Source organism: Lontra canadensis, unplaced genomic scaffold, assembly GCF_010015895.1.
Source record: "Lontra canadensis isolate GAN:19392208 unplaced genomic scaffold, GSC_riverotter_1.0 scaffold43, whole genome shotgun sequence".
Classification (NCBI taxonomy): domain Eukaryota; kingdom Metazoa; phylum Chordata; class Mammalia; order Carnivora; family Mustelidae; genus Lontra; species Lontra canadensis.
In genome coordinates, this window is record NW_022631037.1 from 1,999,503 (window position 1) to 2,015,760 (window position 16,258).

At 37.1% G+C, this 16,258-nt stretch overlaps 1 protein-coding gene across 3 annotated transcripts in view; it reads right to left on the bottom strand.

Annotated features, from left to right (window-relative positions):
* MED13 (mediator complex subunit 13) overlaps positions 1–16,010 on the bottom strand; it is a 104,716-nt gene extending 88,706 nt beyond the window's left edge. For 2 of the 3 annotated variants that reach the window (XR_004384302.1, XM_032871882.1), the window contains exons 1-3: positions 15,792–16,009; positions 13,490–13,724; positions 4,689–4,857 (exon numbers count right to left, since the gene is read on the bottom strand). Coding sequence is in view for 2 of the 3 variants with exons in the window: in XM_032871882.1 (XP_032727773.1) it covers positions 4,689–4,857; positions 13,490–13,724; positions 15,792–15,857 (470 nt within the window). In the remaining variant the exon portion in view is untranslated. Of the gene's footprint in view, positions 1–4,688; positions 4,858–13,489; positions 13,725–15,791 lie in introns of all 3 variants that reach the window. The other variant, XM_032871883.1, reaches the window with a different exon arrangement.
* Positions 16,011–16,258: the final 248 nt, after the last annotated feature.

Genomic DNA, 16,258 nt, shown 5'->3' on the forward strand with positions numbered 1-16,258 from the left:
CACAAAAGTGAAGATACTGGTAGATCTCTGAAAGTGGATGCATGGTGCAACCAAAAACAAAAGGAATGAAAGTCCTTGAGTAAGTTCTTAAGTCAGATTCCTAGACCCACTTCTCTATCCTGCAGACAGGTTCTTTACATTATCCCCTATCAGTAGAAAAGTTAGAAGTTCACTTTAAATTGGATGAAACAGGAACTCGACACTTAAGAGATAGCAAATACAGCTGAAATGATGTATTTAAAAGAATTAAGTGAAAATCTAAATACCATAGAAGTATAGTGTTTCCCTAATATAAATATATAAGGACAGCCTGCTTTACCTAGTAGGCTCCCTAAATGTTGACAGCCAAGCTTATATTCCCTAGTTAGGATCCTGAAGGACTCCTCTGGGAAAAATGATTAACTTTAAGAGGATGGGAGTGGGGAGGGACACATACAGACAGACAGCTGGGCAACAGGCACCCAATAAAATGGCTTGGTCCTTGACCAATCAATCTACTAAAGCCTGCTACTTCATAGCTATTCACATACAAATAGAATTTCCAGCCATTTTAGTGCCCAGAAGCCTCAAGAGTAGAAAAGGAGGTAATTCGTATATTCAGGATCCCAAAATATTACTTGTCATGTATTCCCTTCTCAGGAAACTACTGGTGGATGAGCACTACCAAAATAGTAAGACACCCCCCCCCAAAAAAGGCAAACATGAGATCTATAAGATCTAGGAAATAAGGAATCTAACAAAAAGAGGCAAAGGGAATTCGCAAGATGACTGCTGTGAGACAAGCCTATATAAAACAACCAGTCCAAACTGGAACAGAAGAATGAAGAGTTCAAACAGAGATATTAATTAGCAAGAGAGAAAAGAAAAAAGAAACCAACAGATTACACAAACTCCTTAAAGGTAGAGAGGCGAGATTTTCATTCTGGTAGATCCTCGAGGAAGGAATCACCAATAGGTACTTAGATCACAAATAGGTACTTAGATCAGAGGTCAGCAAACTTCATCTGCAAAGAGCCAGAGAGTAAATATTATAGGATAACGATTTTACGCTTTGTGGGTCCATCTGTCCTATCACATCTATTCAACTCTGCTATAGTATGAAAGCAGGCATAAAATAATCTATAAATGAATGAAAATGGCTGTGTTACAGTAAGATTTTATTTACAAAAACACATGGTAGGCTATATTTACCCTGTGGAGTGGTAGTTCACCAACATCTGAGATAGATAATTAAGTGGAAAAAAAAAAGATAATCGTAACACTGAAGAAAACAAAAAGATACAGAGAAAATGGAACATAATTCTAATATACTATATGGCTCAGCTACAAATAGTATTTATATAATCATAGTATAAACAACAGCTATTGTTTTCACCAACTCTTATAAACTTATTGGCAAGATAAGAAGCAAAGGAAGTGGAGTGTATACAAGTGGTTGGCATGGAGGGGGAAGAATGTAAAATAGTTAAACTATCAAAGTCAATATATATAGGGGCACCTTGGTAGTTCAGCTGGTTAAGCATCTGACTCTTAATTTCAGCTCAAGCCATGATGTCAAGGTCATGGGATCGAGCCCACATTGGGCTCCACACGCTTGGGTTCCACACTCGGCACAGGGTCTGCTTGAGATTCTCTCTCTCCCTATCCCTCTCCCCCTGCTTGCACTCTCTCTCTCTCTCTCTCTCTCTCTAATAAATAAAATCTTTTTTTAAAAAGTCAATAGGTTAATACTAAATAACTGAAATAATTAAAAACTCGAGAATCAGCATGTTATTTACTTTTAAATTTTATTTTTTAAAAAGATTTTATTTATTTATTTGAGAGAGAGAGAGCATGAGAGGGGAGAAGATCAGAGGGAGACATGGACTCCCCATGGAGCTGGGAGCCTGATGCAGGACTCGATCCTGGGACTCCAGGATCATGACCTGAGCTGAAGACAGTCGCTTAACCAGCTGAGCCACCCAGGAGCCCTACTTTTAAATTTTTAAATAGGTAAATTAAGTTAAAAGAATTAAAAGGGAATGCTTCTGAGGAGCACATCTAGTATTTGGTGGTCAGATGGCAGCTTTTTATCATTTTAAATCTCAGTTATCAGCTCGACTTCTTAAAACTTTATTAATGTATATGGTGAATACTGCTAATTACCAACCTGACATTTATTTCCCCTTCTTTTTATTGCCTACTTAATGTCTCTTCTCCATTTCTTCTTACAAACCAGAGCCTTATTTTGTTCAGAGAGGCAATGCTCCCTCCCACATAAAAAATATTTGTTTCTCTTGGTTGGTGTAGCCAAAGATAGGTCAGCTAAAGTCTCTAGGGAAGAACCTATTTTCTGATCCAAGGGTCACCCTTTCTTGCTTTCTCCCTTCCTCTTCCTATCTCATTTCACTGTGAGTGAATCCAGAAAGGCAACACTCCTGGGGACCAAGTGGATGAAAGCTAAAGGCTAAAGATACATCACAGAAAACTCCAAGATACCAGTCCTTGATGACATTATTGAACAGACCCACCAGTATTGGGCTACCTATCTCCAGACTCCTTGCTACCAAGGAAAATCAATTCCTACATAGCCAAGTAGTTAGGTGTTCTCTCTTTTGCAACTGAATTCATTCCCAACTTGTACAATATTTTTGTTGACAATAAAGATTTATGTTCATTTTCAAAAAGAAAGAAAATGAAAGAACCTTGATTTGTCCAGGCTTATCTACTCATCCATCCTACTAAAACTAAAAAGAGGGGTACCTGGGTGGCTCAGTCGTTAAGCATCTGCCTTCAGCTCAGGTCATATCCCAGGGTCATCAGGCTCCCTGCTCAGTGGGAAGTCTGCTTCTCCCTCTCCTACTCCCCCTGCTTGTGTTCCCTCTCTCACTGACTCTCTCTGTCAAATAAATAATAAAATCTGGAAAAAAAAAATGTTTAAAACTAAAAAGAGAAGTTTGAAGACTCATACACACTGAAAACAATGTGTACATAAGACATAAAAGATGGGGACACCTGGGTGGCTCAGCAGGTTAAGCACCTGCCTTTAGCTCAGATATGATCCCAGGATCCTGGAATCGAATCTAACACTGGGCTCCCCGCTCAGACAGGAGTCTGGTTCTCCCTGTCCATCCGCCCCTCCCTCCCCAGCCTCTACCTACCCACCATGGGCTCCCTATCTCAAATAAAATCTTTTCAAAAAAATACTTTAAAAAGTGACATAAAAGATGGCATCTCAACAATGATACAACATAGGGATGCCTGGGTGGCTCAGTGGGTTAAGCCTCTGCTTTTAGCCCGGGTCATGATCCAGGGTCCTGGGATAGAGCCCCTTATTGGGGGTCTCTGCTCGGCAGGGAGCCTGCTTCCCCCTCTCTCTCTGCCTACCTCTCTACCTGTGATATCTCTGACAAATAAATAAAATCTTAAAAAAAAAAAAAAAAAAAAAAACAATGATACAACATAACCAAATGTTTCCTTCATATCCTCACATCTTTCTGGGAAAACTAAAAAACTGCCTTTTCTCTCACATCCCATCTTTGGTTTCATCTTTCTTCAAGCCTCACTAATTTAACTAGTGCTTAAGACCCAATCTTCTAAGAGACTATATATCTTGTATCATATTTAAATCAAAGAGAACTGGGGAGCCTGGGTGTCTCAGTCGGCTGAGTATCCAACCCTTGATTTTGGCTTGGATCATGATCGCAGGGTCATGGGACAGAGCCCTGAATCAGGCTGTGCTTTTGGTGGGGAGTCGGCCTGGGATTCTCTGTCTCCTTCTCCCTCTGCCCCTCCCCCTTCTCACACATTCTCTCCCCCGCCCCAAATTAGTAAATAAATAAAACTTAAAATAAATAAATAAATAAAACAGAATGGTAGCAATCTAAAGTTCTGGTTTTTTTTTTTAAGATTTCATTTATTTATTTGTCAGAGAGAGAGCGAGAAAGCAAGGGCGCACACATAAGCAGGCAGAGTGGCAGGCAGAGGCGGAGAGAGAAGCAGGTTCCCTGCCCAGCAAGGAGCCCGATGCAGAACTCGATCCCAGGACCCTGGGGTCATGACCTGAGCCAAAGGCAGTGGCTTAACCGACTGAGCCACCCAGGCATTCCAGCAATCTAAAGCTTTTAACTACACAGGAAAAGAAATTATCTTAAAGTCTTCTGTGTCTCTATCTGCAACTATTCTACAATTAGTGTCATAAATTTGCTTAACTCAAAGTTCAAGAAAATTACACTCCAAGAGTAAATATGTCTTATATAGAAAAACACAAATTTAAATTACTTTAATTAAAGCAAAATTAGAGGTTTGGGAATGAGAGGGTTAACTCAATCCAAAACACAACTACAGATCACTATCTTTAATAAGTATTAATGTTACTTAATTTTAACAGTACTGTAAATATATTTGCACTACTACTAAAAAAGTATACTTCACTGCTTAAGCCTCTGCTTTCATTCCACATTTTTTCTATCATCCCAAACCAAAATTTAGGTCATTAGACACACAGCCTATTCCCACTTCAAGAGAATTCTTAAAATGCATAAAAGAAAGGATGAAGTGGTCAAGGAAAACTGAATACTTACAGTACTCTGCTGAAGTTAACCTCCTGCATATGTCTATATGACAGCTTCTTTTAGTCTACATTTTCTGTAAAGCTATAAAAATTACCAATCCCAAAAAATGTTAAGAGTTTACATAAGATAGCTTACCTTTTATTTATAGGTTTTTCATCTTTTTCATAAGGCTTTACAAACCATTTGCCAATGCGTACAAAGTTCCGATTCATTAAACACCGTTCCAACAGATTGTGAACTGCTTTAAACAGCAAAGTACGACATTCATAGGAAAGTCCATTCTCCCACACTCCATCTTCCTCTTCTACAAGAGAAATGAAAGAAACAAAAAGTAAAGTAGTGGCACTATATCTACTCAGAGCCAAGTAAAAAGTGTTATGGTTTAAATTCATGAACCCTACTACATAAACCCTACTAAACCGCAGAATACTGAGCTACCACCACTTCAACGTATCTCTAGACTTTAAAATAATCAGGTTTCAAAGTTACTCCATAAGGAGCAAAACACGTTAAGTGTCATGTATTCCATTAAAGTACCTGAAAACTATTTTCCTACCGCGTAAAAAGTCAATGATATACTGCAAACATACTGGTTTGGTTTCTATATCAATGCAAAGAACATCTGTATTAAGCTGGGAAACATTAGGTACTCTACCTAAGATGCCAATTTCTAAGTTGGCTCACTTGATAGTTACTTTGTCCTAATTCCTCCAGTCATTCAGCCTGCCAAAAAAAACCTAGCCAGTTAGTAATTAACTCATAACATTTTAGGTCCATCAGCATTCTAATCCATGACTCAACTATAAAAATAAGTGATGAATAAAAAGGAAGCTTGTGGCACAGAGCCCAACAAGGGATGCATTATTGGCCACCTTAGGTCTCATTTCAACCAAATGTGTCCCATGATTACTATTCAATATAGGATCCCCACTTGAAGAAATTTTAAAATATAAAGACTTACATTTTTTAAAGGATTTTATTTACTTATTTGACATAGAGAGCACAAACAGGGGGTGCAGCAGAGGGAAAGGGAGAAGCAGTCTCCCTGCTGAGCAGGGAGCCAGACCCAGGACTCCATCCCAGGACCCCGAGATCATGACCTGAGCCAAAGGCAGGCACTTAACCGAATGAGCCACTCGGGCGCCCCAGACGTTGTATTTAAAATTTAAGTCTTGGTGCACCTGGGTGGCTCAGTCGTTAAGCATCTGCCTTCAGTTCAGGTCACGATCCCAGGGTCCTGGGATGGAGTCCCACATCAGGCTCCCTGTCCAGTGGAGAGTCCACTTCTCCCTCTGCCCCTTCCCCTGGTCGTATTCTATCAAATAAATAAAATCTTTAAAAAAAAAAAAATAGAACTTTCAATACAAAGTTATAACTACCCTACTAACTATACAGCCTCAATTTTGCCAGCCCATCTATTAACCACTTCAGCTTAACAAAAAAATGTTAACATAGTTATTTCTCAATTAAGTCTAGATATAGTTCAAAAAAATTTATTCTCTATCCATTTCATATCTTTAACAAACCATCCAATGAATCCTGCTACAAATGATAACTGAGCTTTTAACTTACTATTTCAAATATAATTTATATCATTCCTATACACCTTCATAAACATTTTACAAAATTTTTATAAATTTTATAAATATATAAAATTTTATAAATACAGGTCATCTTTCAATATAAGTAAAAAATAAATGATAAAATCTTTCTTAATTCAACACTAAAAATGTCTCCACTATACCCAAAGAATAATAATAAACTATGATGCTTCTGAATAAAGGCAGAAGCATGTATTAAGAGGGACACGTGGTTTATATTCATAATCTACACAACAAATGGGTAGACTAAAAAGCAAAGTGACAGTGGACTTTAACTGCACTAGAAATTTGTGCAACTACAAAGGTTAATGTTGATTTTACGTTGTTCTTTAAATTGTTTCCTAAATTAGGCAAGTCTTTCAAGTCAACTGTTTTTCCAAAAAGGTAAGCTTTAAAAAAAATGATGTAAACGTCAAAAAGTGACAATACTTGAGGGCTGGAATAATTTTAAATCATTAATATTAAAGAGAAAAAGGTTTTATTTTCTATTATATTGTAGATAACCTTATATATGTCCATATAAAGCCAAAACTTAACAAGTTTCACTTTATTAAAGAAAACAGTAGGCTAGAAGAAAAGGGACATGGCACATAGTGACTTCACTTTAATTATTTCAGGGTCTAGATCACAAGTATATTTGTGAGTTACTGAGGAAAAAAAAAATCTTAATCTGCTTTCAGCCTAATCAGATTCTGTCATTTCAAAATTAGTCACATTAAGAGTTTTACCTCAAATTGTGATTTATGATCAAAAATACACATGCTTTTAATTTCCAGTTATGCTAGGAATATCTCCCAGTTCTTCACTTCTTTGTAATCTATTAAGTATACTTTATTTTTATTGCTCTTTACCTCAAAACTCCTTACCTTCTGAGAAGCACAATGGTTATAACATTTGTCCTACACAAGAAAACTTTGCCAAAATATTTTTAACTAGTTTTAAGTTTTAAAGCCACAAATATCCAGACACAGAGTTGTTACCATTACATATCAAAGTTGTTCAGTTACTATAAACTTTGAATATCAGAAAATTATTCATTCAAAACTTGAGAATGAGGGGCGCCTGGGTGGCTCAGTGGGTTAAGCCGCTGCCTTCGGCTCGGGTCGTGATCTCAGAGTCCTGGGATCGGGCCCCGCATCGGGCTCTCTGCTCGGCGGGGAGCCTGCTTCCTCCTCTCTCTCTGCCTGCCTCTCTGCCTGCTTGTGATCTCTCTGTCAAATAAATAAATAAAATCTTTAAAAAAAAAAAAAAAAAAAAAAACAAAAAAAACTTGAGAATGAATCTGTCTTCTTCCCACAAAGAGTAAATAAAAAAGTTTTTGGAATAACAGAAGTCTGTAATACAGTAACTTACATACATTTTTTACATAAAATTCTCAAGATTTTTATTTTAAAAGTCTATCTCAGCTAAACCTGAAGTTGAAGGTTTAAGAATACTAAATATAATTTAAAAATTCAGTCAGTACTAATATTCAAGCATTTCTCCCTCATTGCTCTAAAGTTTATCTAAGGAATCAGGTGAATTTAATGCTTTTATGTAGAGAAATTTAGGTTAACTTAATCCTCATTTTACATTATGCCCTCAAACACCCACAATTTTCATTAACACTAAATGGGAGTTATGCATAAAACGAAGAAGGGACCACCTGTTAGGGTTTTCTAAGCCAACAAATATCTGTTATCTTCACCTATAGCAAGTAACTAAGCAACTATTACACTAAGCAACAATTCCATTTTTCACTGCTGAGGAAATAAGTCCTAATAATGTTCAACGAAAAGCCTGATGATTTTTTTGTTTTGTTCTTGGTGTGTGGGGGGCCTGGGGAGGTCACCTAGAAATAAGAGCCTACCTCAGCCAAGCTTCTAATATCCTGATGTTATAATAAGCATAGCAAAAGTACTTCTCTACATGTGTATTCAGATATGAAAAGTGAAATGGTACAATCAACACACCCAAAACAGTGATATGCACTCTTACACTAATTAAAACCAGCCCCTAAATTTCAATACCAGTATTTTAACAGAGAACAGAATAGACGGAACACATGGCAAATCTTTACCTAGCTCTTTTGAATTTAATCAACCACAGCCTAATGGAAAAAGTCTACTTAATGCATTTAAATAAATGTTTTTCTCCTCGTCTCTGTATCCCCAAAGATAATAGATTCAATTTTGTTCATAGTACTTTTCCATTAGAACTCTTAGATTAGAACTCTTTGTCGTCATTACCTGAAAATTTTTTAAAATATTTGAAGAAAACAATACAAAAGTTCAAATGCTAAATTTGATTACCGTAAAAATCTTCCTAAGGATAGATTATAGTGATGACACAAACTATGTGATCGGTCAACAAAATAATTCTGAGTGGAAAAAAAAATGAAAAAACAAAAAAGCTGATACACCCAGTACTCGCATTCAGCATTTTTCTCAGAACTGACATCTTTAAATAACTCCACAGTAATAAACCAGTAAAAAAGGTATCTTTTCCTAAACAATTCTGCCAAGCTTTTAAAACACAACATATACTAATGAATAACGAATGGGTCAAAAATTATAGAAAATACCGGAATTTCCTCAGAGAATAAAGAGAAATGTTTAAATATCTAAATCAGTGTTTGTCTTAAATAATAATTGCTCTTTCAAAGCCATTCATTCAACAAATATTACTCAGAGCGTTAAGCTGGCAGCACCACTGATCTCTGGCAAAACCTGAAAACCTCTGGTTTAAAAATCCCCTGAATATATGTTGATAAAATAATTATCTTTGATTTGAAAATTTAAAAGATGTATGTTTTTGCTCAAAATGGGCAGTACATAAAAGAAAAATGGCAAGCAAAATTGTCCCTAGAAGACTAGATAATACAAAAAGTTGGGTCACAAGTAAACTACGGAACAGAAGATAGAAATGAATTAACTCCCTTTAGGCCAGCTGGGGCACATAACAATTTTTTTTTTAATTTGGCTGACACTAGATTCCTATACTTGGCTGCTATTTATCTGTTTCTCAATCCTCTTAAAGCTGCCACTTAAGGTTAAAATTCCACTATAATTAACAACCTTCAATAAAAGAATCTAAAATTAAATTCTAAGAGCAACCAATGGCCCATTTAGTTTAAAAGTATTATGATGAAATTCTGGTATAATGAAAGTATCTGGACAAGTTACTAAAATCCCATATATACACCGCAGGAGCCAGAAAAAATAACAAATATTTTTAGCCCTGCCTGAGTCTGTTTTTTTAGTTCTCAAGGTATCAGTTTTCTCAAAGAGTCTCATCGCAGTCTAGCTTGCTATAATTTTTTTTTTTTTTTAAAGATGCAACCTCATGAGAGGGAGTAGTTTTTATTTTTATTTTTGTCTTAAGGGGAGGACTAAAAGCCAATAATGACAGCAATTAAGTTCCAAAAAGGCTAAGGCACAAAAGAAAAATACCCGAAAACTCTTCTCGTTCAAGGACACATTAATGGTAATAAAACAATCTTGCTTTGATGAAAACTAATAGTACACTTATAAGAACCAATCAGTCCTATCTATTATACAGAGAGTTATGACCAGAGGAATTAAGTTAAAATTTTCCCAGCACCGATTTTATACCTCTATCATATAACCACTAAATGAGGTCTGCTACATATTTTAAATTAAAAATATGCATAAATAAATAAAATTTAAAAAGCTATAATCGGAGAGTTTTGTTCCCTAATCCTTCTTCTACAAAACATAATAATATTGATTCAACTAACCATTCGCTTAGAGGAAGCAAAGCAAAAAGTTAAAAAAAAAAAATAAGTTTTTGGCTTTGGGATTCAAGGGATATTCTGAACAAATCTCTCCCTAGAATGTTATAGTTAAGCTATTACTAGTTAACAAAACTTCTAACCCAAAAATCATTAGGTCTTTGCAAATTACTAAACAGTACTGACTGCTACTGCTACAAAACAAGTTACAGGGGGTTTAAAGTATGTATCAAATTAGATTTGGTTTGCTGTTAACAGATTTTCACCAATTAGCAATAAAGTTAAGTTTACATTGTTTCTATATCTCATCTACACTTGAAATGAAAATGACCGAAACACATGCCACATGATATTCAGACAGGCAAAATTTAAAATGCACCATAGAACCTGTTTAGACTCTTCAAAACTATCAAGGATCATCAAAACAAGGCAAGTGTGAGAAAATATCACAATCTGGAATAGCCTAAGGAGACACCACAACTAAATGTAGTATGCCGGATGAGAACACAGGATAGAAAAAGAACTCTGGGTAAAAATAAAGGAAATCCAAATAAAGTACAGGCTTTAGTTAATAACAGCATCAATATTGGTTCATTAGTTGTGCAAAATGTACACAATACATGGTAGTAACAATAAAAAAAGCTGGGTGAGGGTTATACAGGAACTTACTATACTATCTTCCCAAATTCCGTATAAATCTAAAACAATTTTAAAATTAAAAGTTTATTTTTTAAAATACACTATAGGGGACATGAAAGAAAATAAAGGGCTGAGCAAAAGCAATTCTATACTTTTATTACTGGATATTTCAGTTAATAAGAAAAACAGAATTCTAATATTTGCAAAATAGAATGCCTTCCCTCTTTCCCTCATCAAGAAGGGAAATAACACCATAATCACAAACATTTCAGTAACAAGATGTGGTAGGTGCTAAGCCAAACAGAAGGGCACTGCCTGAGCCTGCAAAAAGCAAGCTCAAACTAAATTAACCAGCTTTTTAGTTACCACCTGGGTCCTTCCGGTTCCCCTTTCCTCAGTGCTACACCTCCACTTGGAACTCAGGACTGCCTCCTGCAGCTGATGCCACCCCTACTGTCCAGCTGCTCTCTTCTCAGGGGAGCTTAAAAGAAGGGAATAGAGTGCCACAGATGGAAAGAAATGAAAAAGGAGTTAGCCAGAGAGACAGAGGCAGACTAATTATCCCAAAAGGGAGGCAGACGGTATCCCTGGAGCAAAGAAAAGGGCGAGACAAATATACTCCATCTGAAAAGACCTTATTATTCTTTAAAATAGGTCTGATATAAGTAACAACATTCTGAAGTAAATGACAAGTTAGGGAGGAAAAAAGCTAAAACATTACATAAATACTACTGACTATAAACATCGTTTAAAATAGTACAGAACAGGCTTTGGAATGGTAATTACGATTATATATACTACTCCTAATATATTTTGCTTTGCTATTTCAATTCTTTCACTCTGATAAGTTTTTCAAAGTTAATTATCATTCAATGGCCTTCAGCAAAATCTAACAATTAAAACCTAATCTTCCAAAATTATATTCATTCACATTCAAGATCAATATTTTAAAACTACAGGTATTACCATTTTTAAAAATTATGCAAAAAAAGCAAAGTTAAACCACAGAAGCAATTTTTTAAACTGTAGCCCATTTAGGAGAAAACATATTTAATTCATAATTTAGGAGGAAAAATCCACATAGTGTTTTAATATATATCAAGACAGCTCACATTTAATTTTAATAGGCTTTGAAAAGAACAGTCCTACTACAGTAAAACTAAGTACTACACATCTGTTAAAATTATCTTTGATTCTACAAAATGTATTATATGAAATCTGGGGGGAAAATGGTCTGTTCAAATGCTCTGCCAACTTTATCAATATTGAAATCCCCAAGTCAGCATTACAGTTCATATATAGTATACAGTTTATCAACTAGTTTATATAGCGCATAGTTTATCAATAACATTAAAACAGTCTCCACACATTTTAGTTAAGGTCTTTATGACCACTTAAAATAAAGAATAAAATAATTCCACCATACCAAAGTCAATGGAAGGAAAAAGGAAGCCTGCAAGCTTAATAGAGAAATGTCATATCCTGACACGTGTGTGTGTGTGTGCATACACATATACTTATACATACACATACATATGTGAAGATATCATTGTACATATTTAGAACTACACTGCATACTCAGACCATATTCAGAAGGAAGGACAAATATCTCCAGCAGAGATCTTCTTAGGAAAGCCAGAAAAGCTAAAAAGCATTTATCAGAAAAGAATTATAATCACTCTCAAAAATAAAGATTAGCACCAAAGGCTTTGTTCATTAGAAGGTAAAAGGAACTATCAAAACAAATGTAACACATACATTTCTACAGAAACATTAGTGTTCTTAATGTCTTCAGACAGTCACCTGGATTACATTATATCCAAAAATAAAACAGGTCTTATAAGCCAAATGGACAGTAACAGAAACTTCAGAGTACTCAATTTCAAATAAAAATGCTTTTTTTAGTTACCTAAAAATCCAAAATTTACCTGTCAAGCAAGAATCATTACCAAACATCTTGCTGAAGTCCATGGTACCTTGCAGCAAATAACTAATCATTTACATTCCTATCCTGAGATTCAGTTAACATTAACTCTTAAGAGTCTAAAGCAAGCACAAGCTTCACTGACTACATGAAGAGATAGTCTCTTTCTAAAGTAGTATTTGGTCCTAAGTAGTCTTACTATAGGTTCATAATAAAATTATTTCTGTGTAACTTTACAGAGTATGATTCCATGTCCTAAATAACCTAAACAAGTTGGCACTAGTCTCATTTTAGTCAGTCTTTGAAGGAACAATATCTAAAAGAATCACTCTCAAAAAATAACAAAATTAACATATGCTTTCATATGTTAGTACAACCACAATTAACAACAAAATATATAACTTTAAAAAACACATGAAAAAGTTACAACGTTTCTAGATACTCCTACAACTGTCTGCATAGTCATACAAGAGAGAGCAGTGGCAGAATGGACTCAAATGGTGAATTAGAGGTGCCTGCAAATGACTTTGTCAGGAACTTTATGCTCCCCCATTCCATTTTTCTTAAATAACATGCCTTCCCTGTCTGCAAGAAATTCACAAGGAAGCTGGGTGGTGAAAGAACAATTATTCAAGGCTAAACCCTGCCATAAAATGGATAAATTTACATAAAATAAAACAACCACAGTGAAATAGAACAGTAAGCTAAATTTTTATCTGGCTTAACACCTAACAGTGTTTCACAGAAAAAAAAAAATCATAATTTGTAATATAAATGATTTTTAGGAAAAGTATATAATGTTGCTATAAATCATTAGTTAGAAATGATAAGTTGTGGGACGCCTGGGTGACTCAGTCCATTAAGTTTCTGTCTGCCTTCAGCTCAGGTCATGATCCCAAAGTCTTGGGATCAAGTTCTGCATTGGGCTCCTTGCTTAGCAGGGAACCTGCTTCTCCCCCTGTCTGCTGCTTCCCCTACTTGTGCTCTGTCAAATAAATAAATAAATCTTAAAAAAAAAAAAAGAATAAGTTGCTTTCACCTGACAAGTCATGGTGAATAAGGTCAGCAAAATTGGGGTCTTCACCCCACCAAAATATCCACAATTCTCTTCTTCCAGGTCTTTGATCTCGCCGCCAAACACCAAGTACATCTGCCTTAAGGCAGCGACTAAAACTGCTCAAAATGGGGTCTTCCTCTGTCACCGGAAACAGAATAGGGGCAGAAGTTGGGCCTTGCCATACATATCTTTTCCATTTAATTCCCGTCAAGTCAGCCTAAAGAAAAGAAAGCATGATTATTACCGCATATTCAAAGTCAATAGTACTTTCTCTTAAAGCTCATTTCATTGAGACATTACAATTTTTCAATATATACGTAAGATATTAAAGCAGCTGACAAAAAAAAATGATTCTTTGATCATTCAACAGCCAAACTATTAACACTGACATGTCACTGAATAGCAATGTGTCCCAAAGAAAAATAAAATTAAATAAATAAATAAAAGAAACTTAACAATGTTAAATATAAACATGTACTTTAATACAGCACACTTAGTAAACATTTCCTCTAAGTTCTGTTCCAACTGGTCATGTTTATTCCCTGGTGTCAAACATATAACAGAAAATTAATTTTTAAAGACTCATCATTTCAGGGCATCTGGGTGGCTCACTTGGGTTAAGCCTCTGCCTTCGGCTAGAGTCATGATCTCAGGGTCCTGGAGCTAGGGTCATGATCTCAGGGTCCTGGGATGGAGCCCCACATAGGGCTCTCTGCTATGCAAGGAGCCTGCTTTCCCCTCTCTCTCTGCACCTGCCTCTCTGCCTACTTGTGATCTGTCAAATAAATAAAATCTTAAAAAAAAAAAAAAAAAAAGACTCATCATTTCATGTGTATAGAAGTGATGGCTCTAATGAAAAGAAATGTGAACTATAACTGAAAAAATTGTTAGTTCTTCACATACCCCTTTTAGGAAAAGTGAAATAGGTGCTCACAAAGAACTGTCAGATTTGTACTAATCTACTTTCAAAGAACTTGATCTTAAAAGTACTAAAAATAGAGTCAAAGAAGACAAATGTAAAACCTGCTGTTATGTTTTGCTGCATCCGAAGAGATGCTGATTAATGGACACTATACAAGAAAACATTTTCTAAGAGACGGCATTAAAAATCCCAATTTGGCATGGTGAAAGAAATTCAAGAGAAGAAATTCAATTATTCTTTAACTTAGAGGTGCAAAGCATAACGTGCCAAAAATGAAACTGCTGATACATGACTGGCAGTTTACACTTGCCAACTAGTTGTGCTCCGCCCACTCAGTTCACTTACCTATCACATACTCTTAGTATTTCTCCTAGCACACAAAAAATGAAAAAAGAAAGTCACTGAAACTTTAAATCATGAACGGAGCTAAGCTACTGTCCAACAGAGGACTAAATATTTGCAACAGTTGGTAGTTTTCAAAGTCTTAACTGTGGCCGTTCCCAGAACTGGGCCAACCTATACAATTGTCATTCCTGCATCCAGCTTCCCTAGAGTTTTCAATAAAAGGAGGAGCAGCCTGCTCAAAGCACTCTAAAAATACAAGCAAAACAAATACAAAAAAGTAATGATAATAATAAAAGTTAGTGCAAAACCATAGAACCTCCATTAGCCCGTTTCACTCACACAAACATAATGTTCTAATAAAAGCAAGATGGCTAGAAATTGTCAAAATGGCAAACTGTCCTCAAAGTTTAAAGAGAAAACATATGAAACGGTATCTACTGATTTTCACAGAGAGATCTTAACTCATCTAAGGAAGAAACTAATCTTCCGTTAGTTCGACTCATTAGAAAATGTAAAACGAAGAGATTTTTAGTACATAAGTTCCGGTGTCCTGTTTATTGGGGGAAACCAAATTACCAGAGTGAGGCATAAAGGCACTGGGAGAACGGGCAATAATGGAAAGTGTTAAGAAGGGATACGTGGTCAATAAGGAGAAAAGCAATAGTTAAGCAAGAAACACAGAGGAAAATGTGACTGTCCTGCCAGATAGGAGCACAAGTTGAAGACAAGACTACGGTGAAGAAGAGTCGGAAACAAGAAAAAAAAAAAAAAAAAAAAAAAAAAAAAAAAAAAGCCTGCACTCCTTAACCAGAGTCTAGGATGGTGGGTGAACGAACCTGTTTCAGGGGGTGGGTGCGGAGCTCGGCCGCCGCGCCGGCTCCGGCTGGGCCTAGCCTAGGGACTCGGGCATCTGGATCAGACCCGGACCCCCTCCCCCACGGCCCAAGGGCGCACCTCGCGGCCCCCTCCCCCACCGCCCCGCTTGCCGCGGCCCCCGCCCGCGGCCCCTGCACTCACCAGGCAGAAGAGGTTACAGTGACAATCTTCCAGGCTGGCCCCGTTCGGCACGAAGGAGGAACTCATCGTCCCTCACAGCAGCCGCCGCCGGCGCCACAACCCACCATCCGCCATTACCGCCGCCTCCGACCAGAGAGAGAAACACAGACACCGGGGAGGGCGGGGGGGTGGTGGTTGGGGGAGCGGTGGAAGAGGAGGCCGCCGGGCCGCCCGCCCTCCCCACCCACCCCCCCGCCGCCGCGAGCAGCCCCCGCCGCCCGGCCGGCACCTAGCCGCCCGGGGCCCAGGGCCGGCGGGAGGGCCGCGCCGCGCTTGCCCCGCGGGCCGGAGTGCGGCCGCCGCGGAGCCCGCGGACGCTTGTCCCTCTCTGGGCGACGGAGGAGATATGTGCCCCTTCCACAAGAAAAAATAATAAATTACACAATAAATAATTAAAATCGAGTCCGAAAGGGCAGAGCCCAAGCCCT